We start from the raw sequence: 27,886 nt of genomic DNA, 5'->3' as shown, positions 1-27,886 counted from the left end.
TTTACTGTATTTATTTAGCATATGAACTGGGAAGTTTCTCCAGGATTTAGGCATTAATTGTGTAAATTATATTTTTATTTATAGTTTTCATTTTTAATATTTATTTTAATTTTTGCTTTTATTTTTATTTAGTTCTGTGACACACCTAAACATAGCTAAAATGATTTAAGATAATCTATGTTGGATTTACCCTGAAAATTACATCAAAATAAAGTACAAAAAATCACACATATGGTAGAAATTTTAGAGTATGCCTACATCAAAAAATAAATCAGAGTACTAGAGCAAGTATGAGTGTTAGCTGTCTTAACTGTTCGCACTATTAACCAGTAGCTTACTCCCTGGTTCTGTTTTGAACCTCTCTAACAGGCAGTCTTCAAGACAGAGCCACTGTAGAGTGGCTGTAAGCAGTGTGCCTGAACCAGGCTATAGCACTTGGCCTCAGAGACCTCTCTGATTCATCAGTATAAACATAATCTAGTGGTCTACTTCAGAAAGCTGGTAGATAGCAGGTAGTAATTTGTTCTGCTGCCAGTTAAGACATGACATGAAATTAGCTAGCCTTAAAATTAATCTCTTTGCTCCAAATAAAAAGAATAATGTCAGTTTCTTGTCTTTTCAGATACAAAACTTGCTCAGAAAAGAGGGAGATCATCTTCCTTTACCATCCTTCCTACCTTCCCTCCCTCCCAGCCAGGTAATTAAAAAAAAAACCAACAAACAAACACAAAACCCAAACCAACAAAAAACAACATATAAAATATAAAATCTAATAAAATATATATAATATAAATATATATAATATAAATAAATATATTAAAATATAAAATATTTGTGTAGAAAAGCAGATAGAGATCTGCTTTTAAAGAGATCTGCAGAAGTTCTTTTTTCTGTAGGACAGATCTGGACAGGATTGGGCTGGGCAGGTAGTGAAGAGGAGAAAGGAATATTTTAGGAGGATTGGTAGCATGATGTTATTTGAATTTGTTTTTAGGGAATCATGCACTTCTGGGGATGAATCTTTAAATAAGTTGCAAGTAGGCATTTTACTGCATGAGGTACAAATAGTAATTGAAAAAACACAGAATGAAGTTAAAGTAATTACATGATTTAGTTTGCTTGCAATTTATTAGTAGTTGTTCCTATAGGAGTGTCATTTTTATCCCAGGAACCTGTCTTCCATCTCACCAGTGACCCTGTGAGCATTCTCCCACTTACTAAGAATGGGGAAGACAGCGTGGTCTGAAATCCTAGTCTGTCTCTTGTCAGGATCAGGTCCTTGACAGACTTTCATGTAAGGGATTTCTAAAGGGATCTTACGGGGCTTTGTTACAGCAACAAATGATATTCTTCCTGCAATGAAAAAGCAGTGATCATGTGTAGAGTATCAGTTGTGTGTAATTTTATAGGACATGGTACATGTTTGCTATTACTTGCATGTTTCTGGCTGGCATGTTGTATCTTTGTAAAAACAGTGAAAGTATCAGGAGTGCAATGCCATCACTGCAGCAAGTTATGAAAGCCTTTTGACTAGAACAGGGCAGGGTACATCAATTTATTTCCATGTTCTTAGGTCTCATTTACTCATTTTAAAAAAGCATGAGATGGGACCAGGTTGTATTGCTATTTCAATGGCTTTCGCAAACCAACAGCAAAAGTGCATGGTTTCCTGGTTTTGAAAGCTGAAGAAAGATTTGAGATTAAAGCATCTGTTCATATCCAAAAGACTTGTATCTCTGACATAGCCAGAAAACCTATGGTACTTAAGACCCATGATACTTAAGGTTAAGATATTGCTTGGGTAATACCAAAAGAAGCCGGGGGAGGGGGGGGGGTGAGGTCAGAGAGGGAGAGCACTTACAAAATCATTAATTAATAATTTAAACTTTTTCATTTTTGATTAAGTTTTAATTCCATGTTCTTTAGTAAAGAAGAACAACATATTCATGACCTCAGCTCTCTTTCGAAGAAACACTGAAGTCAAAACTACAAAAGAAGGTAATTACCATTGCATTATTTATTCACTATAGCTCCACAAAGATGTTCTTAATGGATACAGAAGAGATAAAAATGACAGTTCTCCTGTAAACTGAGTAATATGCCAAGTGTCTTTGTGAGGTTCATCAGTTACTTTTTTAACAGTGTAAATATCTTGTGAGCTCTGGTCTGAGCCTCTGCTCAGACTACTTAATTCCTGAGTGGAATGAATATGGCCTTGCATAGTGAAATCCCACATTTCTAATAAATGACTGAATAAGGATAAAACTCTACTGTTTCAGAAGTCAATGAAGAGCCCCTTGGCATCTGCAGGTGCAGGATTAAATCTGAAATACTGGAAGACATGTCTAACACAAAACACTACTGATTTGTTTGAACCTAAATATGAATAGGTTAGTATTTATATTTAGGTCCAAATATATATTTAGGTTCTAAATATAAATATATATTTTATTTAGACATATATATGTATATATTATATAATGCATCACCCTGTTATCCTGATAAGTTGGTGTCACAGCAGAGTTGTATGTGTTTTAGAGGTATTATTTATTTTAGAATATATACCACAGAAACAATAACAATAAATGTTATTTAGTATGCTTTGAAGTTTTCAGTTAAAGAGGCAAGACACATTGGTATGAATTAGATGTGGAGAAAAAGTCTCTGTTTAAATATTTTGTCTTTGTATTTTGCAAGGATCCTTGTCACAAAGTCAATTGCGGAATGTTATTAGACCTGCCATTTTACAACCCCCACAAGCCCTGACCTGTCCTGAAAATCCTGTAGTATCTCTAATGACTAAGCAAGAAGCACATATTCAGGTAAAAGGAAGAGTAATTTTACTGACTAATTTATGTTTGGAGCTCAATCAAATTAAAGAACAAAAAACAAATGAAAAATCAGTGCTGTTTAAAAGTGGTTAATTATTCCACTGCATGATTTTCAAGGAATTTCCTGTATCTGTTTGAGTGGAATCGATGGATCACTGATTACAGTGGGAACTGTTAAACTAGTGCTAACCCTGTCTAGAAAAACATGTCTTCTTTGCAGTCTGTCTCAATTTTCAGATACCAGGTTTCTGTGGGTGAATCAAGTTTGGGGATCTATATTTTATTTATTTAGAAAGTAACATTTTTATGCTTTGATTAAGGGCACTGGCTTAATACGTAGTTGGAGGAAGATCTGCTAACTACCACATATATAAACCTCAGTGACTCTGGATTTCTAGCAGACCTGTTTAGAGCAGAAAGTAAACTTGGACTGATTAATTCATCTGGTTCTGTTATTCCTAGTTACCTAAAGACAGCTCTTATTCCTTATCTGAGAATTCAGTAAGTTCCAAAACAGCAGCAAAGTCATCTATTACCATGAATCCTTCTAGCTCTAAAGCAACACGGTAAGCTTATTATATTTTTACACTATTTTGTCACTCTGCCTATGGCCTGCCCTTTTGTATTACATGTCTAAGATGGTACTAAGTCTATCTACATCCACACAGTGCTCACTGGTATTTGTGTGTGGTGCCAAGATTTGTGGGTGCTGACATGAGTTCTGTACACCATAAGGAATGGACTGCTGCCAGGAAACAGTTCATTTCTCTTTAGCAACTCCCAAGCCAGAAACTATTTTGGTTTGCCATTTCATGCAGCTTTGTCAATTCAAAATATGTCTTGGTTTTGAATGTTTACAATCACGTTTTCTCTTCGGAGAACTCTATTCTGATTGCATAGCTGCCCATTTCATAAGCAGATGGAGAGAAAATCGTTAATTATCAACATATGTAAACATATTGGACACAGAATGCATGAAGAAGACCATGCAGGACTGCTTTGGAAGACATGGTGAATGCTGCAGCTGATATGCTACTTCCATGTACATGCCGGAATTTCTGGCATGAACAACTAGCTGCAGTGACTGTGATAGGGTGGCACCTTTATGCACAGGTTCTCCAGGATGGACTTTTGAATTTCTGCACGAGGAAGCTAATTTCTTTGGACTGGGACACTTTCTCTCACCACTGCCTCTGTATATAACTGAAGGAACTCATACTAGTGCAAAAGAGAGCACTTGAGAGCTCACTTCTCTCTGGAGAATCATGAGAATGCTATAGGTCTGTCAGCTAACCAGTTTAGTGCAGACAGGTTATCCCATGAGTATTAAAACTGCTTCATGATGGTTGATTAAAGTTTTTTACCTGGAAATTGTGATCATCTGGAGTATACCTTAAGATACTGATTAAAGAACAGTACTTCAAAATTGCTAGGACCACAACCAGTATATCTGTGATGTTGCATCCTTTCCCCCTCCCACCCAATGAGAGCAAAGAGCATGTTGACTTCAAAGGAATCTGTTCAAGTCTTCTTCAGAGCCTGATGGACCACAGGTAAAGAGTCTTGCACACACATTTGGGATGCAGAATGCCAGGCTTCCGAAGAGATGAGAAATTTTATATGCACAGGCAACTTAGATTCTCAATACTTATCAACAAGAAGAGCATTGTTAGAGGGCTCAATTATTGTTCTTGGAAGAGCCAGCCTGCCCTGTTCTATCACAATTAATGTTGTGATGATATCCTATGAGTACATGCTGTGTTTTTAGCAGATTAAGAATGATGGTAATGTACATATTAGAAAAGCTAAAGGAAGATGCTCCTGCCTTAAAATCAGTTGATTTTAAGCCAAAATTTAAACCAATATTCCAAGTCCATTTACCTTCTGTCACCTGTACAACATCTGGGAACAAAGACTTGAGTGTCTTTGTTTTCTGAAGTAGATGAATAGAGAAATGCTATGCAGTGTTTCAGTCCATAAGCTATAGGACTTAAAAGTTCTTAGAGTGTTTTGTTTCCTTTTCTTTTTTCAAAAAAGGGATTACAAATCTTGTATTCTGTGCCTGATTAATTTTGTATATCGGAATTGTGGTAAACATAGACTTAATTGCCAAGCTGAATACTAATTTAAATATGACCAGGTGCTTTCTGGTCTTCCAAGATTATAGGAGAGGGCTAGTGCCATTCTTCTGAGTGTCTGTTGCTCAAAAACGTGTCATAAAAATCTTTCTGGAGTAGCTGTTTTCTCATAGGTAACTTGACAGGTATTCAAACAGCTGTATTAAACTCCATATACATGCTAAAAACTAGCAACCATTGCAGCCAGGCCTGCTGATCACTAAGAAAAAAAAAAAAAGTGAGTTTTTTTTTTAATTATCAGTCAAGGTGAAATGATTGGCATTTGTGTACCAAAAAAAAAAAAAAAAGCATTGTGGGGAGACTCAATAACATAGATTCCTGCTGCCTGCAAATGTCCCTTTCTTTCCCCCATCTTTCTCATGTTCTTCTCTGTGATACAGTTCTGTCAAGAGATGAATGAAAATAATTTGTTAGTCCTCTGCAGTTGCTGCAGCTGTTGATATCACAGGAAACCACCAACAGTTCCATTTCCTGAACTTACTAGCTTACAGCAATAAACTAAAGAGGAGAAATTTACTGATTTTCTTGAGTCTTATTAAGAAAATAATTAGTAAATTTGAAATTATTAAAATATTATGGATAATAATAACAATTATAAATAAATTTATTAACATTTTAAAGACAACATTTTTTTCTAAGTGACAGAAATACAATGTTGGGAAAATGCAGACTTCTGATCCTGTATTCATCTTTGCACAATAATTTGCCTGAAAACTTTGCAGTGCGTCAGGGCCAGCACTAGAAGTGGCAGCCTCTCAGAACCCTCTGGACACTCTGAGAAGGAGCAGCGGAGTATCTGAATCTACTCCCTCTCCATAGTATCTTTCCAGTGTCCTATAGACATTGCTTCTCTGATTCTTCCTTGTTAGTGTTAGTTTCCTGAATTCAGTGTCTCTGATTTGCATCTCCATGTCAGTATCATCCTGGCACATTCTGTTCTTGCCCTGCAGCAACATAAGGGTATTCAGGTTTTAATGAGACTCTCAGACTGGCACATACAATTTAATTGTCTGCAAAAAGAAAGATCCTGACAGATTGTTTTTTTCTTAAATTTCTCAAAATAATCAAAATCTGTTTCCTGCATTATTTATTTGAGACAAGGTTCTAGTTTTTGATTTTTAGCTCTTCTAGAATACTATCCTTACTCTTTTGCTAGTAGAGTAGCCTGGATGTAGCAAATGAAATCTCAGAATGGAAATTGATTACAATTCAGTGAATTTTAATGGAAAATTGTCTTTACTAAAGGCTAAGAAAGTAATTAGTTTAAACACACTTCAGATTTCCTGTTCATGGCATAAAATCTGTAGGGAAGACTTCAAGACTGAAAAGAGACTGATTTTCTGCTTTTTATATTTTATTTCCTCTTTGTGTTTGTAACACATCAAACATGGATGAAGAAAAGTTAAGGAGTATTATTTCTGTGAGTGTAAGGTACTGAATTAACTACTGAATTCCTTCATACTACATGAAGAGATTTCAAGCACATTGTCACTGTGAACACAAAGACTTAGTTGTAGACACATATCATCAAAGTTGTAGAAGCAAACCCAGCTTACTAACGGGAATATCCTCTGCATGACGTAAGTGCCACTAAGCCCTCCCAAGGATGATAAGTGCTCTAGAAGAGACTTGATAAGTGGTGCTGAGGTATGTACTTTGTGTCAGAGCATCAGATTGTCTTCCTGACAAATCTTCCTTCTGAAACAGAAGGAGCCATGAATGGTTTTGACTTTGACAGCAAGAGATATACAGTGATAAGTTCTACAGAAAGCATGAACAACCTGTAGGCCTATTGTCAAAAAATGCCAGCAGGAACAATTTCCAAACAAAGAAGTTTATAAGGACTTTTTTAGTGAATTTTATAAAAAATGGATCTTGTTAATTTAAAATGGCAATCGAGTCAGCAGGAATCACAATTAATAAGAAGGTAAGATGGTAAGAAGGGGAAAGGGAAAAGAAAAAGTGTTGTTTTAGTGTAGCTTCTGCCAAAACTAGTCACACTCAAGAAACTCCAGATCCTAGTTGTAACATAATTTATCTACAGTGGGAAATTTTCTCCCAAATCTGTATCCCCCAAAACTATTATTTAGTCAGTGTCACAGGACTGTAAATACTTACTTTTCTTCACTTCTCATCTTAAATATATCTGGAGAATAGGTCACTGAAGAACGTAAAGATCTTTGTTTCCTGTTTTTGTTATATCTCATCATAAGCCATGTGCTATCATATGATATCATCTCATGAGCTGGCAATGTGCACTTGCGGCTCAGAAAGCCAACCATATCGTGGGATGCATCAAAAGAAGCATGGCCAGCAGGTGGGTAGAGGTGATTCTCCCCCTCTACTCCACTCTTGTGAGGCCCCACCTGGATTTCTGTACCCAACTCTGGGGCCCCGAGCACAAGAAAGACATGGACCTGTTAGAAGGAATCCAGACGAGGGCCTCAAGGAAAATCAGAGGACTGGAGCACCTCTGCTATGAAAACAGGCTGAGGGTGTTGGGGTTGTTCAGGCTGGAGAAGAGAAGGCTCCAGAAAGGCCTTTCTGCAGACTTTCAATACTTAAAGGGGGCTGACAGGAAAGACAAGGAGAGACTTCTTACCAGGGTGTGTAATGATTGGACAAGGAGTAATGGTCTTAAAGTAAAAGAATGTAGGTTTAGATTAGATATAAGGAAGAAATTATTCACTCAGAGGGTGGTGAGGCCCTGGCACAGGGTGCCCAGAGAAGCTGTGGCTGCCCCATCCCTGGCAGTGCTCAAGGCCAGGCTGGATGGGGCTTTGGGCAGCCTGGGCTGGTGGGAGGTGTCCCTGCCCATGGTGGGGAGGTTGGAGTTAGATGATCTTTAAAGGTCCCTTCCAACCCAAGTCATTCTTTGATTCAATGATACTACAATTCTCTGATGCTACAATACCTTTACATATTTTTGCAGTATTTATCTGAATTAAAAGTGTATTAGAACGCACTGCCTGTCTGCTTTTCTAAGTTGTTTGGTGGATGACCAAGGAGGGCCAGTGAGGCACTGGAAAGTAGGTTATTCTGTAGGGCACCAGAGCTGCATCAACATGGAGGAATAGTTGTTTATCAATGGTACATTTTCATGGTGCAAAAAATAGGGAAACAAATGTGACTCATTAAAGCTTCTGGAATAAGAAGCTTTAGAGTAGAACACTTCCCAGAGGAGGAAGAGAGGGCATGTTCTTTTGCTTGTTGTCCTTTGCTTTCAAGGAACATCCCTGGTAATCTTCATGAAATGCAGTGTAATCCTATATGTTCCTTTTCTCAAATGTTACGTAGAGAACAGTTTCAGATTCTCTTAAAGATTATGTCTATCTGATTGCTTAAGAGGTCATTTTTTGTTTGTCTTTAATAATGTAAGGTGTGGCAAAGTAAATGCATGAACATATTTCTACTCTTAGTTCTATATTTATATTTGTAAAAGAAATTATATTATTTAAATAGTTCTAAATCACAGCCTTATTTTGTTCCCACAGAACAGAAAACAGAAGTGTATTATGCAACAGCAATTCTAGTTTTGTGTTTGGAGAAAACATGGATGAGAGAGTTTTGGTAAGATCTGTGAATGCTTGCAGGCTTTTTATCAAGATTAACATACTTAGGAGTTTATATTTTTTCAGAGATTAATACTTTTTTAGCTCCTCCTTTCATTTTAAGATGTGAGTAGATAAGATTCTAACGGCTGTTGAAGAGATAATATTTATTTTCTTCAGGAGAGGTAGGCATCCTTATTTTCCCATCCTAAATAACTACCATAACTATAAACCCATACCAGTATGCATTTCCTTTCTTTTGCTCATTTTTTACCTGTAAAAGGCTTGTTTAAATACTCCACATAAAGCAGAATAGCCACAATAGGAGAGGAAAGAATGTATTTCCCACCATTCTAACATTTTTGATCATAGTTGTTAAGAGATAGGAGAAATTAGTATGAATTCTGTTGGGCGGAGAGGAAAATTGAAAACAAATCCTAGATAGTGTCCATGTTAAGATACATTGTGCAGCTGTGAAACAGCTTAATGGATCAAGTCCTGAAAAAAAAACTTATGACAACAAGGTGGTTCCCAAGCTGAAGACTGTAACGCTTAAAGTGGTATTGAAATTCAGTTTCTATTAGAAGTTCAGTGAAAGCAATTTACATATCTGTCAGTGAAAAAGCTTCAGAACTGTAGGGGTGGGCTACAGCTTGTGACAAGGATATATGTATAGCATGGGAATTGAGCCACAGTTATTGTCAGGAGCACTTTCTTAGACTTAGGACATATTCTGCAAAATAGAAGGATGGAAATTTTTAATTCCTCTGAGGTTAAGTTTGTGGTGACTGGGAGTTTTAAGTTATTCTGGGGTTTAAATGCTTAAACTGGAAATTAGCTGTTACTTAAAAATCTAAGTCTTTCAGTAGATTTACAGCTTAGTCCAGGGTCCTTACAAAGAAGCCATTCTTCCTGGGAGGATTGTGTATTGATTTTATGACAATAAAATAACGTTGAAATTGCATCATCTGTGTTGGTGTTTGTTCTTAATATATTACAATTCTTAATCATCTCCTTAGTGTGAATTCAAACATTCAGTGGTCTGTTTGATAACAAGTAACATAGCCCTTTCATTTAAATAGGAATTCTTACTTCTCCTCCTTTTTTTTTTTTTTTTTTTTGTATTGTTTCTTTCCATCTTTCTTTGTTTTTTAGAGCCCTGAAAAGCATCCCAAGCCATGTAATGAAGTTGATTCATGTAAAGGAGAAACAACATCCCTATACATAGAATCTTTTCAAGTTAGTCCACAAACAAGTAAGCATACTCAGCAAACAAGTACAGTTAACTTTTGTATTTTATGTTTGAGGGTGTCTTAGAGGTTGTCAGAGGAATGGTGCTCAGTAATTTTCATCTATTACCAAGGTGTCCAGTCACTAGTACACTATTGCAGTATGTGTAGTCTGCACTTAGAAAGCAGCAGCAGTTTGTTTTATGATATTTAAACCAGACTAACTTCAAAATGAATAATCAAAGTTATACATGAAAGGGTAGAGTTTTCCAGAAATATTTGTTATTTGAAAAAGTGCAGTGAACTTAGTGAACATCTTTCAGACTGTATTTTTGAACTACAATTTCAAACTGTCTGCAGTAAAATGTAAATGTAAAATACTTCTCTCATATAAAATACTTTTCATTATTTATACCCTTATAGTAGAACTAAAAATTCTATGCAGGCAGACTTCAGGGATTGTTTGTGATTCTGATGGGCAGCTTTTCTGCTAGGCAAGCCACGTAAACATTGACTGTTTGAGGGAATTCCAAATAGGTCCCTATCTTTAGCTCCCTCCTGAAATTTTACATCTCTTTCTGGTAATGTATGTATTGGGTCATCTTGTTTTGTAGTAGCATTCTTCCAAGCCAAAAAAAAAAGAGAAAGGACGTGGAAAACAGATTATGCAAACACTCATTTTTTGTAGCGTATGTTCTTTTCAAATTTTGTACTTTCATGTTCCTGTCAAATAGTCATTGTATATGTATTACTATTCTGAATATTGGGACATATGCCTTTCATTATTATTAAACTGCACAGCAGTATGACAGACCAGTTTAATCTGGAAAATCAACTTCTAATCATTTAGGGTTTGTTCCTGCAACTTGTCCCTTGGGCTTCTCCCCTGCAGAGAGCCCTATTCAATTAAAAATAAGCCTAAATAGATGTGACATTTTGCTGTATTCCAGCCTTTTTCTCTTCTATCTGCTGCTTTGGCCAAAAGCTTATTAATAGCATTTAATGATAACAGACACAGGGAATACGGAAGTCATGGGCCGTTATATGTGCTATAAATATTCCTTTTACAGAAAGGATTTCCTTTTTTTTTTTTTTTTCCCCTACAGAAACAGCTTTGTTAAGGAATACAACACTAATTGAATCAACATCTGCTTGTATTTCCAAGACAGTGGAGAAAGTTCTATTAGATAAAGTTGAAGTTATAACGGGAGAAGAAGCAGAACACAATGTATTACAGGTGTGTATTTCATCAAGCCCTGGTGATGAGCAGTTTTGTTGTTGAAAAGAACATCTAGATCTATTATAGATCGCAGAAATCAGAACATCAGTTTATATTTTAGATTTTTTTTTTAAGATATAGCTATGCTAATTTATTTCTCCATAGGCTGAAAATTTTTGTATTGTGTCTGTTCATTCTGTAGTCCCCTTCAAAATTTCATTCTATGGTTGTATATTACAAGCATCTTCACAGCATGCCAGCAGTGATTGAAACATCAAAACTGAAAGTAAATGAAGATTTTTTTAATGATAAAACTTACAGGAAAAAAAATGTTATCAAAATAATTAGTTTTATAATTCATCTAAAATACCAATTATCTTTCTCGTCTAGCAGTATGCATTTTGCTATTCTTCATCTTCAAACTGGTATTTTCTCAGACAATAGCAAAGACGTATAGGGTTTAAAAAATCTTAAAATTGAGAGTTACATAGTTTTAGCATTGATGAAATCTTTTGTCAGAACATGGAAGTCTTACTCTTTGTGGGGTAGTATTCTCTTAGTAGTACTGGTATCCTCCTATACTGGGCTACATAATGTTTTCAATGAGAGAGGTAATAGGTTGAAATAGTTGCAACAAATTCAGGTATGTTAGTGGATATCGCAGTTGAAGAGTTAATGAAGATGAAATAATTGAAAAAGTAAACTGACATGCTGACTGTTTTCAAAGACTAACATGTCAGGGACTCATTTCATTTTAAGTAATAATGTTGATGTATCTATAAAACTGTCCTGTATACAGACATACTAACATATTTAAAGCTGTATTAGAAGGTTTAAAAACATAAACTTTTAGAACCAGTAAAGTTAACATTGGCTGGCAATTTCCATCATGTCTTTCTCTTTCAGATTAACTGCAAGCTCTTCATATTTAATAAGCTTTCTTTAACCTGGATTGAAAGAGGCAGAGGATCTCTCAGGCTTAATGACACTTCTAGCAATAAATGTGGAATGTTGCAATCAAGGCTAAGTAAGAATTGAATAACAAAGTAACACATGCATAAAATACTAAATAACTTACACTGTTGCTGCCCAGAATCAATTTATCTCAGGACATTTAAAACTCAGTAGCTAGTTTTATTTAAGTGAACTTGCTGAGAGTCTTTTTGTCACTAAAGACTGAGGCATTGCCTTGCCTGGGCATTTTTCACTCAGTTTTTGCAGTCAGGCATATTACTGTTGTTAGGTTCTGTGTGTTTCTACTGCAATGTATCTTTAGCTCAGTCACCAGTGTGACAGTTTGCTCTTTGTTGATTCTTCTTTTCCAGGAGCACTGTTTCAAGTCACTTCAAGAATGTTGTTTTTACTGTGCTGTCATTTTTGTATTGCATTGCACAGTTTCAGCAGATTATTTGCTCTGCATTCCAAATGTATTAAAGAAACTAATATATTTTGGTATTTTAAAAGAATTTTAAAATAATATCTAACAACATCAGGTTTTAGACCAAATTAAAAGGAATAATTCATGAAAGTATTTAGTTGTATAGAAGTGCTGGAAAAAATGCTATAAAAAGGAAGATAATTCCGATTACTTATATGAATCTTCTTATTTTAGTTATGCGAAATCAAGGCAGCTTGAGACTGATTCTCAACACCAGACTCTGGGATCAAATGGTAATAAAAAGAGCAAACAGAAAAAGTGTGTGCTTCACTGCAACAGACCAAGAGGACCACTCTGTTCAAGTATTTCTAATTCAGGTAATCAAAAGATAAAAACCCACCCAAATTCTCATGTCATCTAAGATTCTGAAAATTTGCCGAGGCTTTGGTTTTAGCAAGTAGTATTTTATACTCTGTCAGGCTGTGCTTAGCTTAGCTTTTGCATAGCTTTTATTACAAAATGAGTTATCACTGCTATCTGTTGGTACTTAAAAAAGGGTTTGAAGACGTGATTATTGCCTTAGGACAGCCACTTCCAAACTCTGGTACACATACCACTGATGGAATCAATATTATTCCACAGTGTTATGCAGCACTTCCTGTTCTTTACAAAAACATTTGTAAGTCACTTAGGTACAAGGCTGCAGCTTTCTGATGTGGTTCTAGACACAGTACTTGCAACTCTTATGCTTGACCAACCTGATAAGCTTCTATAATGAAATGAGGAGCCTGATGGATGAGGGGAGAGCAGTGGGTGTGACCTTTGACTCTATCCATGTGACGTTTGACTCTATCCTTTGTGAACTTTGACTCTGTTCCCCATAAGAAACTCAAAGAGAAGCTGTTGCTATATGGGCTGGAGGAGCAGACAGGTGGATCAAAAACAGGCTGAACAGCCAGACCCAGAGGGTAGTAGTCATTGTCACAAAGTCTAGTTGGAGTCCAATAATGAGTGGAGTACCTCAGGGATCAATACTGTGTCCAGCCATGTTTAACATCTTTGTAAATGATCTGGATGATGCAATAGAATGCACCCACAGTAAACACACTAAGCAGGGGGAGTGGCTTACTCACCAGAGTAAGTCACCCAGAGGGACCTCAACAGGCTGGAGAGGTGGCCTGACACCTGTCTCATGGAGTCCAACAAGGAGAAGAGGAGAGCCCTGCATCTGGGGAGGAACAACACAAGGCACCAGTATGTGCTGAGAGCTACCCAGCTGGAAAGCATCTCTGCAGAAAAGGATCTAGGAGTCCTGGTAGACATGAAGTTGAACATGAGTCAGCAACATGCTGTTAAGAAGGTTCATTGTATTCTTGGCTGCATTAGACCAAGTATCTCCAGCAGGTCAAGAGAGGCGATCCTTCCCCTCCGCTCAGCACTGGTAAGGCCACATCTTGGTGTACTGTGTCCACTTATGGGCCCTCTGGTACAAGAGAGAGATGGGCATATTAGTAAGAGTCCAATGGAGGATCACCAGGATGATTAAGGAACTGGAGCACCTCTCCTGTGAGGAAAGGCTGAGAGAGCTGGGGCTGTTCAGCTTGGAGAAGGGGAGGTTTGGGAGAGGATCTTATCAATGTATCTATAAATACCTTAAGGGAGGATGCAAAGCAGACAGAGTCAGGCTCTTTATTGCTCTAACTGGATGCATATAAGCCTCTGGGACCCAATGGGATTCATTCCAGGGTACTCAGAGAGCTGGCTGATATCCTTGCAAGACATCTCTCAATTATTTTTCAATGGTCCTGGGAATCTGCAGAGGTCCCAGTTGACTGGAACCTGGCAAAGGTTGTCCCACTTTTCAAGAAGGGCAAGAAAGAAGACCCTGGTAATTACAGGCCTGTCTGTCTCGCTGCAGTGCAAAAATTATGGAGAAGGTTATTCTGAGAATTATTGAAAAACACGCAAAAGATAATGCAGACATTGGTCACAGCCAACATGGGTTCACAAGGGGAAAGTCCTGTCTTATGAACTTAATTTCCTTTTATGATGAGGTCACCCGCCTACTTGACCAAGGGAAGCCAGTTGATGTAATCTTTTTGGATTTCAGCAAAGCTTTCAATACTCTTTCTGACAATATCCTTCTGGACAAAATGTCTGGCATACAGCTAGACAAATACATAATGTAATGGGAGAACAGTTGGCTGACAGACTCACACGGTTCTACTAAATGGGGTTCAGTTTCAGGTTTCTTGATCATGGGAAGGTCTACGTGACACCAGGCCTACTGAATCCTGATGTTGAACACCTTTCTCTGAGGGGGGAAAAGATTTTTGCCCAGGAGTTAGCAAGATCGGTTTATAGGACTTTAAACTAGGTTTTAAGAAGGAAAGGGACAAAACCAGACCCACCAGTGATAAGCTACAGGACTGCATGCCAGTATTTGAGGAACTTCATGCTAGTGAGGCCCTTCTGTCTGCTCCACAAGGGGATGAGTTGAATGAAGGACATCTGAGATGTTTCTATACAAACACATGCAGCGTGAGAAACGAGTATTTCAGCTCCCTGAAGTGCTTGTATACTAATGCATGTAGTATGGGAAACAAACAAGAAGAACTGGAGATTTGTATGCAGTCACAAGGCTGTGATCTCACTGCAGTCATGGAGACATGGTGGAATAGCTCACATGACTGGAATGCTGTCATGGAAGGCTACGTGGTTTTTAGAAATGACCGGCCAGGAAGGCAAGGTGGTGGCATTGCTCTTTATATGTGAGAGAGCAACTGGAATGTGTGGAGCTCTGCCTAGGGGTGGATGTAGAGCAGGTTGAGAGCTTATGAGTAAGGACTAAAGGGCAGGCTACTGTGGCTGATACTGTTATGGGTGTTTGTCCACCTGATCAGGTAGATTAAGCCTTTTTCAGACACCTCCAAGCAGCCTCTCAGTCACAAGTCCTGGTTCTCATGGGGGACTTCAACTACCCTGATTATCTGTTGGGTAGGCCACACAGCTAGGCACAAACAGCCCAGGAGGTTTCTGGAGTGCACTGATAACTTTTTGACACAGATGGTGGAGAAGGCAACAAGGAGAGATGTGCTGCTGGACCTTGTACTGATGAATGAGAAAGGACTAGTTGGAGATGTGAGGGTCAGGGGCAGCCTTGGCTGCAGTGACCATGATATGGTGCAGTTCAGGATCTTGTGAGGAGGAAGCAGGGCAAAAAGTAGGATTAAGACCCTGGACTTCAGGGGAGAAAACTTTGGCCTCTTCAGGGATCTACTTGGAACAATCCCATGGGTTAGGGCCCTGAGATGAAGGGGGGGTCCAAGACAGCTGGTCAGTATTCAAGCATCACCTCCTCCAGGCTCAAGATTAATGCATTCCTACGAGCAAGAAGGCAAGCAAAGGAGGCAGGAGACCTGCATGGAGGAGCAGGGAGAGCCTAGCAAAGCTCAAACAGAAGAAGGAAGTTTACAGCATGTGGAAAAAGGGACATGCCACTTGGGAGGAATATAGGGACGCAATCAGAGTATGCAGGAATGTGATAAGGAAGGCCAAGGCCCAGTTGGAATTAAATCTGGCAAGGGATGTCAAGGACAACAAGAAGGGCTTCTTCAAATGCATCAGTAGAAAAAAAGAAGATGGGAAGATGTCGACACACTGTTGAATGGGGCAGGTGCCCAGGTGACAAAGGATACAGAGAAGGCGGAGTTGCTGAATGCCTTTTTTGCTTCAGTCTTTACTGCTAAGTTCAGCCCTCAGGAATCTCAAACCCTGGAGACAAGAGAGGAAGCCTAGAGAAAGGAAGACTTTCCCTTGGTCGAAGAGGATAAGGTCAGAGATATTTTAAGCAAACCTGACATCCACAAATCCATTGTTCCTGATGGAATGCACCCACAGCAGGTGCTGAGGGGGCTGGCTGATGTTATTGCCACTCTCTGTCATCTTTGAAGGATTGTGGAGAACAGGAGAGGTGCCTGAGGACTGGAAGAAAGCGAGTGTCATGCCAGTCTTCAAGAAGGGCAAGAAGGAGGACCCAGGCAACAACAGGCCACTCAGCCTCACCTCCATCCCTGGAAAGGAGCAGCTCATCCTGGAGGTCATCTCCAAGCATGCAGAGGACAAGAAGGAGATCATGAGTAGTCAGAATGGATTCACCAAGGGGAAGTCATGCTTAAATCCTCCTAAGTGTGGTAGATCAGAGAACTAATCTTTTTTTTTGACATTGTTGTTATTTGCTTGTTATTTTTTTAGCTTTATTTTATTCATTCGAATTGCAGTACTGGCACAATGGTGGTCACAGAAATGAGTCAGAGTAGGTTTGGAGGCAAGTCCATCCCTGTTAGCAGAAGCTTGAGTTTACCTTAGGTTAAAGTGACAGAGAAACTCTGACTTTTGAATGATTAATTTGAAAGCTACAGATAGAAACGATCAGACTGAAAAAGCTGCCTTTCCGTATTTATGACCCTGCATTTCCTAAAAAGCCATGTTGTCTTGAGAGCTCAGGTTTGGCCATTGAGAATGTCATTTGATGTTGGGAAACCTGAACAATTCTGAACTGGTTTCTTCTTTGCCTCGCTGCATGGAGAAAACTGTTCTCTGCTGCAAGTCTGGGTAGCACAGAGACCCTGATCAGCTGCTGCTTCACAATTTGCATAGCTTTTCTACCTGTGCCCATTGAAAGTTGTCATTCCAATACAAATGAAACATATTTCTTCCTATTGTGAAGTGATACAGATAGAAATTACTCCACATGATGCACAGCGGTAGAAATTTGGGCTACAAAAGACAACGTGCATTCACTTACCCTCTGGTAGATTATTTGCTTTACAAGAATGCATGAGGTAATCTACTGGTACTTCTGACAGTACCAAAATGCAGTGCTTTTGGGGAGCAAAGCCATTTTATGTAGTCTGTTTACCTCATAGTCCCCCAGCATCCAAAATTGTAATGCTGCGTGTGAGAGCATGCATGCCTACATCTTTCCTTTGGTATCTATTTATGAAATGGCAGTCCCATATTTTTTCTCATTCATTTTTTTAATCTTTTAGTACTGTATTTTTGGGCTGTTTTCAGTTCATACTGTCTGCCCCCACTGTTCCCTGAGGTAGTAAATTTTAGAATGTCATTACTCTGAAAATAAGCACCTGCTTTTATGTTTTATACTGATGTCCTACTGCTTTCATTAAGTGTACAATAGTGTATTTATTGTGTAAACTGATGAACAGCTGTACCTTTTTTTTATAATTTTTATAAAAAAAATTATAATTTTTTAAACTTTAGTTATACTTCCTCTCATATTTCTCTTTAGACTGAAGAGTTTCAGCTCTTCAGATGGACCACTCCCTTGATCATTTTTGGTGTCCTTCTCTGTACCTTCTTTAATTCTACTATACCCTTGAATTGTGGTGACTGGAACAAAATACAGTACTCAGGACATGTTGCTGTGTCTAGTTCTCAATACCCTTCTTGATGATGCACAACTTCTGTTCAACAGTAGGAGCACAGTTCACGGTGTCTTTAAATTATATAATCAGGAATATTTTTTTTTATATTTAAGTTTTAAAAGTCTTATTTATTCCGTAAACCAAAATGCAAATACATGTATTAATATTTCAGTGCTCTGTTACTTCTAGAACTATATTCAGGAATTGTCTGGAATATCAAACATTCAGTACAAATGGAACCATTCTTTGTGGGGGATCATTTTTAAGTTTCTTGTGATTATAGATAAAATGATCAACAACTCCATATTATAAAACTCTGGCTACATAGAGAAATATGACCTTTGTATTTAAAGTTATTTTCTGAAATTAATTACTGTGAATCTTACATGATTTTGAATAAAAAGGAAAAAAATAAAGGTCTTTTACTACTTCTGAGAATTTCTCTTATTTTCTGTAAAAAATACGGTTTCTTCTTAGTTAGTTTTGACTGTATGGATTTTGTTTTCTGCAGGCAAGCTCAAAAGATGCTGGATATCTGTATGCAGCAATACATCACCGCCTTGTGGCATTGCGAAGCTTTGCTGAGCAAGAACCAGAAGCTAACCAAATAGACATAGAGTCAGAAATAGCTTTTCAGCCATTAAACTGTGACAGTGATGAAGATGATGAAAAAATAACTCAAGTGAGCAGCAGTGGATCTGGTAAGTAGAATTTTTCCTAGAAATGTTGTAATTCTTCTTTTTTTTTTCTTTTTTTTTTTTTTAATTTTAAGTAATAAAATTATACTTTTTTTTCTGAATATAGCTTTCATCAAAGTTTCCGTTATAAATACCCCTTTCCAGGTAGATGAGGGTAATTCCTTGTAGCTTATTGCTGTTACAATACTAGGTTTTGCTAGATCAAGTATAAATAGAATAAAATAATTCAGTTAGAAGGGACCTGTGGAGATCATTGAGCCCAACTGCTTGACCACTTCAGAGCTAAACAAAAGTTAAAGCATGTTATAGTGGGCATGGTCTAAACATCACTTGAACACTGACAGGCATGGGGCATCAACCACCTCTCTAGGAAGTCCCTTCCAGTGGTTGGCCACCCTCATGGCAAAGGAATTGTTCCTGATGTTCAGTGTGAACCTCCTCTGGTGGAGCTTTGTGCCATTCCCCGCACATCCTGTGATCAGTTCCCAGGGAGCAGAGACTGGCACCTCCCTCTTCACTTCCCCTGATCAGGAAGCTGCGGAGAGCAATGAGGCCACCTCAGAGCCTCCTTTTCTCCAGACTGGACAACCCTTTAGAGGAGAGTCTTTAGACTCTCCTCACAGGACATGTCTTCCAGCCCTGATACCAGCCTTGCTGTCCTCCTCTGAACACTTTCAAGGACCTTAACGTCCTCTTTATATTGTGAAGCCCAGAAATACACCTGATATTCAAGGTGAGGCCGCACCAATGCTAAGTATAGTGGGAGAATCACCTCTTTTTGCTGGCTGGCCATGCTGTGTTAAATGCACCCCAAAATGCTCTTTGCCCTCTTGGCTGCCCGGGCATACTGCTGGCTCACATTGAGCCTGATGTGGACCAGCACCCCCAGATCCCATCCTGCTGAGCTGCTCCCCAGCCACTCGTGTCTCAGGCTGTACCTGTGTCCCATCACTCTGTCCCAGGTGCAGAACTCAGTGTTTTCCTTTGTTGAATTTCATGCCATTAATTATCACCCAAAATCTATCTAGATCCCTCTGCAAGGCCTCTTGTCCCTCCAGGAAGTCAGCAGCACCTCCCAGTTTAGTATCACTGGCAAACTTGGTGTTGATGCATTCCACTTCTGCATCCAGATCATTGATAAAAATGTGGAGCTCTGGCAAACACCACCAATGACCATCTGCCAGTATCTACTTTGCTTTATAGCAGTGGAATACTCTTTTGATAAGAGGTTGAGAGTTAAGAAATTTTAATATTGTCAAGCTTTATCTAAAGGCTTTTTCAGTACATTTCAATATAAATGACTAGAGATTCTGAGGAACTTATTAATTGCCTGTAACAACTACTTGTCTGTGAAACTTGTGGGTCAAGATTTACATAGCAGTTTTGGCAGCTTTTTTCAACATAAGAAGAATGTAGGCTTTTCAAAGTGAAGAGTACAGTTAAAACAGGACATAAGGGGCAAGCTGACTTAGTGCTACTCTAGAAACTGTTAGTGCAGCCCACTGCAAGGCTGGGGTTGCATTTGCAGAAAGCAAGGCAGAAACAGCTCTCAGACTTAGAAGCTCTTCTGTCTTAGCAGAACACAAAACAAATTTCTGTGGCAAATTCACTCACTTGTGCCAAACTGCTATTGATGCACAAGCTACCAATTGTGTTGTCTTCTCGTAGGACTACAGCAGGCATATTTGAGTTGTTGCTCATATCATTAGTTTCCTTCTTTAACTAAGTAACATACTGTCCTTATATTATAAACTACTCTGTTTAAAACTATTCAACAAAAATCAAATCATGCACAAGTAACAGCTATGAGTGACCATTTGCTTAAGGAAACAAATAAGCCTTTTTTCCCTTTTGGCAAATGCAGTTTACAGTGCTTGTTCCCATGGTCAATTGTTATTTAACTACATTTCAGCAGTATTCAGTGATCTAAACAAAGCATGATTCTCTTACACAACATTTTCTCACAAACACCTTCATTCTTTTTAGGAAATGTAAAATTGTTGGCTTTGAGAACTCCCTGGATTGCTCCCAGATAATCAAACATTCCCTCAGTTATTCCTAAATAGTCTCAATTGACTTTACAAAGAGTCTGGTAACTTGAAAACTCTGGATGGAACTTAATTCCTTTCCAGAATTACTCTGATAAGAACTCTTTGTTCTTTTAGGGAAAAAAAAAAAAAAAAAAAAAAGAGGTGAAAGGGAATGTCAAAGCAGTTTAGGAGCACAGATTTACAAGTTAAATATTTATTTTGACTTGCAGAGTCTTTTGATACAAATATTCAGATGGCAGCCAGCAAACAGATTCTGAGATATGAGTGTCAGGTGCTCATGAGTGTCAAACCCTTTAGTTTAAGCTTTTATCTTTGATGTATGTCCAAACAATTACTCACAGCAGTTCTAACAATCAGTTTCAAGTACCTTCTGCATGACTTCTGTCATTCTCTTTTCCTTACCTCTTCTATTATTTTCAGAGCCATGAGTTTTTTTGCATAAATTTCAGTTACTGGTCACACTTTACATGCAGACATTCAGATCTTACACACACCTGTCCCTGGAACTCCCATGTCCAAAAGAGGAAAAAAATACACATCATGGCTTTTTGAGCAGGGCATGGTCAGTTTTAAATACCAGCATAGAAACATGAATTTGGATGCAACAGATCAGATCCTGCATATTTAATAACATTTGATTAAGATCCTGCATGCTTTCATTTTCATTGTAGTATATGCATGCAAATGTCTCCTTATTTTCATTTTCAGAGATTGCCTCTCCTTTAGACTGCTATAAAGGTTAAGAAATAATGACTGTTTCATTTAAAGAAATAAGGGTAGAAAGTATACCTGGACTTCATTTCATTGTATTCTACCTGTTTTATCTGAGGAAGTAACAACGGTTCTCCCTTTTCCTTAACATAAGCAATTTCCTTCTTGTTAAATGGAAGTAGCATAGTTTCCCAGATTATGCCATATGTTTCTTGACACTATGGAAGACATGAATAAATAGATCAAAACTATATTTAGTGAAAAAGACTGAAGGAAAAACAGGCATGGTATATGTAAGTGAAGCACTTGTGAACATGAAAATGGTTCTATATGTATGCAATATTTTTTTTACATACGGAATTCTTCACTATACCATTCATGGGACATTAATGCTGTACAAGGACACTGTATTGTAGGAAAGGTATTTCTACCATTTTACAGATTCACTATTGACATCTATTCCAATATATTCAAAATTCTTAATTGAATTGCCTTACTTTCAAGTAGGGATATTGTTTTCATAAGGTCCATAAATAGTAAGTTTATTTACCTAGTATTTTTATCAGCTTGTATTTCACTAGTCACAGCTTGGATACTTTCACCAGCAAATTGCTTTTTAAATCTAAATGGAGAGAAACAGACAATTCATCTATCTTTAAATGGATTTTTAGAGCGGTTGGGATCAATCACTCTCTGGGAAGTATTTATCTTTTCCCACTAACTACAAAATGAGTTGACGAGATGAATTTAGACTAGACAGCAAATTTCTAGGCTGACCAAAGTCAGGCAAATCTCTTTTTCCATTTCTTTCACTACAAACTTATTTCTCCACTAAATGTTGTCACTGCATTTGCATCAAGCTATCTTTGTAATAACTAGCTGAAGAAAGCTCAGCAGAATTCTTCATTATGCATATGAAAAAAAAGCAATCTCACCAAATAATTTAACAGATAAAACGATGCAAAATACTGGTATGAAAGGCATGAATAATTGGAACTAGAGTACTCTGTTATGAGGGAAATGCTACTGCGTGATTGCTTGACTCTCTTTTTTTTTTTTTTTTTTCTTCTCCTGGGATTTGAAACTTTACATTATTTGCTGTTTGGAGAATCCTCAGCAAACAGAATGGGGAATGCCACTTAACCATTGCATACAAAATAGCCTAGTGAGGCTATTCAAGGAGAATGGTCTCCTTGTAGGCAACAACATGAGCCCTGTAGATATGGAGGACCTAGCACCCAGTAGCTGTTCTGCAATGAGTGAGTGAATGTGCAAACTGTTGCCAATTCCTCCTCTGTCTTCGCTAATAGATCTCAAACACCTGTTTGGGATTTTTCTGTGTGTTGGCAGACCTGTGTCAGGTATCTGTGCAGATACAGTCTTACCACAGCTGCTTTCTAAGCCCATTGACTACAGGCTGTTACAGTTTCAGCACGTGGGAATACTGCTGAGTCACTCTGCTGATATGCATAAATGCCCCACATAGTTACTGGATAGATGATTCTCTAACTTAGGCACCGTATCTTTTGCAGGTTGCCTACCTCTTTCCACTGGGCACTAACAAGGTACCAATGTCAGGTTCAACAAGTCAGCCAGCCAGCACATGCATCTGTTATTTAGAACCACAACTTCTCAGCCTGCCATTGGTAGCAGGTGATCTGAAGTCATTACTTAGACCCCATAGTCACTAAAATGTCTTTGAAAATATTACTTCTTGCTTCTGATACTTCTAAGAGATTTTTCTGTGTTTTTTTCATTGCTGTCAAGGAGATTCCATCCTTGCTCCAGAAAGACGCACTTTGGTTACATTTATAAACAGGCGTTGATTCCATCATGGTCATCAGAAACAGTGGAAGGCCCTTTAAGTGTTGTAACTGTATTAGGATTTAGAAAGAACTGTTACTCTTTGGGAGGTGTAATGAGTTTCTTTCACAGAGGTGTACAAAATGTCAGTAGTACTAGTACAACGTGGGGCTATACATGGGATAGCACTTCTATCCTCTTCTCTTTTATGATGTTGCAGGAATTAATTTATGAGGATTTGCATCCCTGAGGGAAAACAGAGAGGCTGGAAAAGCGTATGTGAGGGATAAGGATGAGAGTTATCACTAGGCACAGAAATGCTCTATGAGTTAGGTCTTACACTGTACCTTAACCATTAACTCACTTAAAATTTCTCCTAAGTTCATTCTGATTGTAGGATCCTCTCTATTGAGTTGTCTTCTCTTTCCTGGCGTAGAATTTTCTTTTAGAGTTTCTTAGGTGGAATTCAAAGATGCTGGGGTCTACGACTAGCTAGGTTCCAAGAAGTCTACCTGTACATAGCCTTGCGAGAAAGCCAAAGTGTGTGGAGACATAGTGTGTCCTGTGTGGATCCAGCAAGAATTGCATGGATTTTGAAGACTAGTGGTGTTGAGCGCAGAACAGTATCATGGCACAGAAGTACAACCTTTGTTTTATTATATAGAAGTTTTCTAGTCTACTATACACATACCTCTTATATCGGCCTCACTATGACTCTGGCATCTCCTGGTGTTTATAAAGATTAAAACTGTTAACAGAGCTTTTTTATTAAAAACAACAACAACAACAAAAATTAAAATACTCTCTAAAGAAACTACTGTTCAGCACCATCATAGGAACTCCTGAAAAACCTACCTCCGTTTGATATTTTTTGTCAATTTAAATTCTTACCTTGTGCTAAAGTTAAGATTCCAAATCATTAATCTAACACACACACACACACACAATAGATAGTGATTAAAAAAGCAGAGGAGAAGTTAATTCTTAACTTATTTTTTGGAGTTCAGGTTTCTTTATTCTTTGAAGTGGATATCAGTAACACCTAAAAAAATAGTGGAAGAGGCAACTCTCTGATTGGCTTTAAATGATGACATAGGGGAAGAAGAAATCAAATGCAATGTGACAAATTGAAGTCCTTTCAGATCACCTCTAAGAAGTTTAAAACTTTTAGTAATTGTTTAGAGGTGGCCAGATGAAAGCAATTTGTAAACATAGTAAGATAGTTATATGCATCTGACATCAGCTATGAAGACTTTTTGCAGATTAGTGATAGTCCCCACAGATAGGTGGGTAATGTAAATTATGTGGGTAATGTAAATTACCCACCACAGACACCCTTGGGTACTTTATCATGACCAGTGAGTTACTTGAAGGTATGCCAGAGTTTTCAGTTTACTGAGCACCTATTACAAAGTCTTAAAAACATCAAATTACTTAAGACAGTATTCCCCTTACAGGGCAAGTTGTTTTACATCCCAGATTCACTGTCTTATCAAAACACCTGAATCTTTAGTGCTCATGTGCTCATCTTTATTGGCATGGGGAGTCACAGGATTCATTCACTATTCACATGCTCAAATATTTGTGAATAATACTGTGTTATCTTGTTAGATATTTACCTAAACCAGGAACTGATTGTATCCAAACTTTAACCTACTGCTTTGGTATTATGAAACACCAGTTTGTTTCAAAATGTGAATACACTCAAATAAGCAAGGTTATTAAAAATTCTATTTCAGATCACTCTAGATGGAACCGCAGGCAGCCCGTAGTCTGCTCATGACATCTACCACACAGCAACAACAGCACCACTGGGAACTGATCTTCCCTAAATGCCTAAGATGTCTCATCAGAACGCGGAGGAATGAAATCAGATGAATTTTGCTTTGTAATTTTTAAGCACAGATTAATTTTAGAGACAGCTTAAGTTCAATAAATTGGGAAAGAACTTGAGAGGCACTTTTGAGGATTCCAGTCAGCCTGCTTTGCACTGAGATAAGAATGACATGATGGCATCCAGTATTCAAGAATTGTTAAAAAGGCTTCAGATTTTATAATTAAATATACTTAGATTCATTATTAAAATAAGGAATTTTATAGAGAATCAATTTTTATTCATCATATTGATGGATAAAAACATATAACCATCACATAATAAAATACCTGAAAGATTTTTTTTTGTCTTTTATTTAAAAGATACATTTTGAAGACTTTAAATTGGGCATCACTGAAAACATTTATTTAAAATTGTCTGGTAATATTCAGCATCTTGTTTGTAATTACATTCAAGCAGAATTATGACTGGCAGTTTAGCATGACAAAGGCCAACAGAAATCAAAATTCATAACTAAGCAAGTGGGGTTTTTTTGTTTGTTTTAAATATGTGGAGTTGTAGACTGGTTATAGAATTTTACTAAAGGACAAAGAACCAATATCTGCTTTTACACCCAAGAGCACCAGGAGGACTGAACACGAAGAACAGTAAACACAAGTTCCCGGGGGCATGTGAGCTTTAAATCTATAAGTGTATCTGTTTACACTTACGAACACCTTTTTGCTTGCTCAGAACAAGCACTGTTAACAGTCCATTTGATATACACAAATAAATGCCTGGACAGTATAACTAGAGATCTGCATAAAATCTTTTATATGCATATCTAAGATTATTTATGCTTTATTATTAGCTGAAGATATCCCTAAACAGCATCTTGTATTGAGATGAATATTTTACACAGTCAAATTATGTGCAATAATCCAAACAGTGCCAAAGACCCAATCACTCTGTAAAAGTGATTCCACAAACTGCTGCTCACTACCCAACCATTCTCAAGAAGAGTTAGTAAAATCAATTCTCTGTAAAGCCACCTGTGAATTAAGACTTTCCAGATCCTTCGTAAGCCTATGACAGTGCAGGCACCATTTAAAGCCATGTGCTTTCTATTCTTTCTGTCAACAGATAAAGAAGGTGTCTGTAATAATTCTGCTGCAACGCTGCCTTGTATCTTGTTGGTTAACTAATATTATTTCCTGGTCATTCTCAGAGCTTAAAAAGAAGTTCTGAAATATCTGAAGTCCTTTTAATTAATAAAGCTGTAATGATTTCTCAGCCTTAAAAGCTGCATCATACCTGAAGACTCAAGTTTTAATTTAGTCTTGCAGTCTGAACATACAAGTATGAAGTTGGAAGAATTCCAGCTTCCTGAATTCTCATTGCCGTGTCAAGATCAGCTTCTAGATGAAGCTGAACTAGCATCTGGATTACGCTGAATCTTAAATAGCTGGCCAAAATTAGCACTTGTCTGACATCTGGATGACAGAAAGCTTGAGTGGGACTGGACTTTTGCCTTCAGAAAAAGGAAAGTCCTTCACTACAGAACATTTGTCTCAAATAGTGAAGCACTGGAACTCTTCAACTCTTCAGTTTGCTGGTAACAAAAATGTTTTTTCCATGACTAGCCGTACAGTGTGTCCCTTTCTATCAGACTCACTGCTGACTATAACAATATTTCCATCACTGACCTTCATATTTCATTGCTGCAACTCATACGCAGGAGCTAAGCTCCATGTTATAAAAACCAGCAGTTGTTAAAAACAGCAGTTCCATTTATTTAGCAACAGGTCACGGTGAGAACTTTGTCCTGGAGTTCAGCTGGTTGTGCACTGAAAGTAGAGATTGATTTCAAAATCTGCCTGGGTAATCAAAGTGTTCCATGAAATCGAGTGTAGGCACCAGAGCGCCATGATATCCCACAACATCTAAATTCTACTACTGCTATAAAATTATTGGGAAATAAGGAGCGTTCCAGAGTAGGTGCAACAGAATTTTTGCAGACAAAGGACTTTAAAACTTTATAAGTTGCTCTCACAGTGTAAGGAACAAAGCTTACAATCAGTCACAAATAAACTCTCTTCTCAGCTGCCTTTTCTCAAGATCTTATTATACGTACACCAGAATGCACACACACACACGATCACACACACACACACGATCACACACACACACATTTAAAAATGAAGCTATATCTCCTACAAGCTGAGGAGGAAAAGAGATATTTAAATATTGTGAGGAGTTTGGATACTGTGGTAATAGAAGACAAATGAATATATGTGCAGACATATTTATGGTATGAATTTTTACTCTTTATATCCTAATCCATTATTTATTCTGTTTTGTCTCATTGCACTAAGTTCTATTGTTTCCCAAGACTGAAGGTATGCTAATATGTAATACATAATCTTGGTTTTGTAAATGTAAAGTATGCCACTTTTTGACTGCTGGAGCAACGATTTCTATGTCTAGATAATAAACAATTTTCTTACAGCTTTATCTTCCATCTAACAAGGTGTCTTATTGTGTGTCCAAATCAGAGCTTCCTACAGACTGTTCTTACCCACTATTTCTAGCCTGTTTTCCTAAGGAAAGATTTAAACAACTGCATGCCCTACCCATCTGGCTCTCAGACCTACTTTGAGCCCAGCAGAGTTTTGGAAAAAATTGCCAGGAGGTACAAAGCTCCGAATCAATTTAAGTTCTTCATGAAAATTGGCAGTTTTGGGGTGATGCAACTCAAATAGCGGTATCCTTTCAGGAAACAGTCTTAGGGTAAGCTTGGTTTTATTTTCTGTGAGGCTTGTGGGGCTGAGCATGGCATACCTGGTTCTGAACAGGGAGGAACGATAGAGGAAAACCATGGAGGGGTGGCTACCTGGGTTTACTGTGGTCTGAAGAGTAGAACAGAGACATTTAATAGGGACCAAATCCATATGAAACTGGACATCACTAATGTTGCTGTTCCTGGAGCAACTTGTTGCATGCTTTTCCAGATGAAT

At 37.8% G+C, this 27,886-nt stretch overlaps 1 protein-coding gene across 5 annotated transcripts in view; it reads left to right on the top strand.

Annotated features, from left to right (window-relative positions):
• RANBP3L (RAN binding protein 3 like) overlaps nucleotides 1-27,383 on the top strand; it is a 40,226-nt gene extending 12,843 nt beyond the window's left edge. For 2 of the 5 annotated variants that reach the window (XM_038171046.2, XM_038171044.2), the window contains 11 exons: nucleotides 623-697; nucleotides 1,927-1,998; nucleotides 2,698-2,822; nucleotides 3,294-3,397; nucleotides 8,464-8,539; nucleotides 9,676-9,775; nucleotides 10,856-10,986; nucleotides 11,875-11,995; nucleotides 12,581-12,723; nucleotides 18,305-18,494; nucleotides 24,796-27,383. In XM_038171046.2, the coding sequence (XP_038026974.1) occupies nucleotides 623-697; nucleotides 1,927-1,998; nucleotides 2,698-2,822; nucleotides 3,294-3,397; nucleotides 8,464-8,539; nucleotides 9,676-9,775; nucleotides 10,856-10,986; nucleotides 11,875-11,995; nucleotides 12,581-12,723; nucleotides 18,305-18,494; nucleotides 24,796-24,839 (1,181 nt within the window). In that variant the 3' untranslated portion in view covers nucleotides 24,840-27,383. Of the gene's footprint in view, nucleotides 1-622; nucleotides 698-1,905; nucleotides 1,999-2,697; nucleotides 2,823-3,293; nucleotides 3,398-8,463; nucleotides 8,540-9,675; nucleotides 9,776-10,855; nucleotides 10,987-11,874; nucleotides 11,996-12,580; nucleotides 12,724-18,304; nucleotides 18,495-24,795 lie in introns of all 5 variants that reach the window. The other 3 variants (XM_072031481.1, XM_072031480.1, XM_038171045.2) reach the window with 2 other exon arrangements.
• Nucleotides 27,384-27,886: the final 503 nt, after the last annotated feature.

This window comes from Anas platyrhynchos, chromosome Z (assembly GCF_047663525.1).
Source record: "Anas platyrhynchos isolate ZD024472 breed Pekin duck chromosome Z, IASCAAS_PekinDuck_T2T, whole genome shotgun sequence".
NCBI classification, from domain to species: domain Eukaryota; kingdom Metazoa; phylum Chordata; class Aves; order Anseriformes; family Anatidae; genus Anas; species Anas platyrhynchos.
Note: the sequence above shows the minus strand (reverse complement) of the source record. Positions and strands in the feature narration are given on the sequence as shown.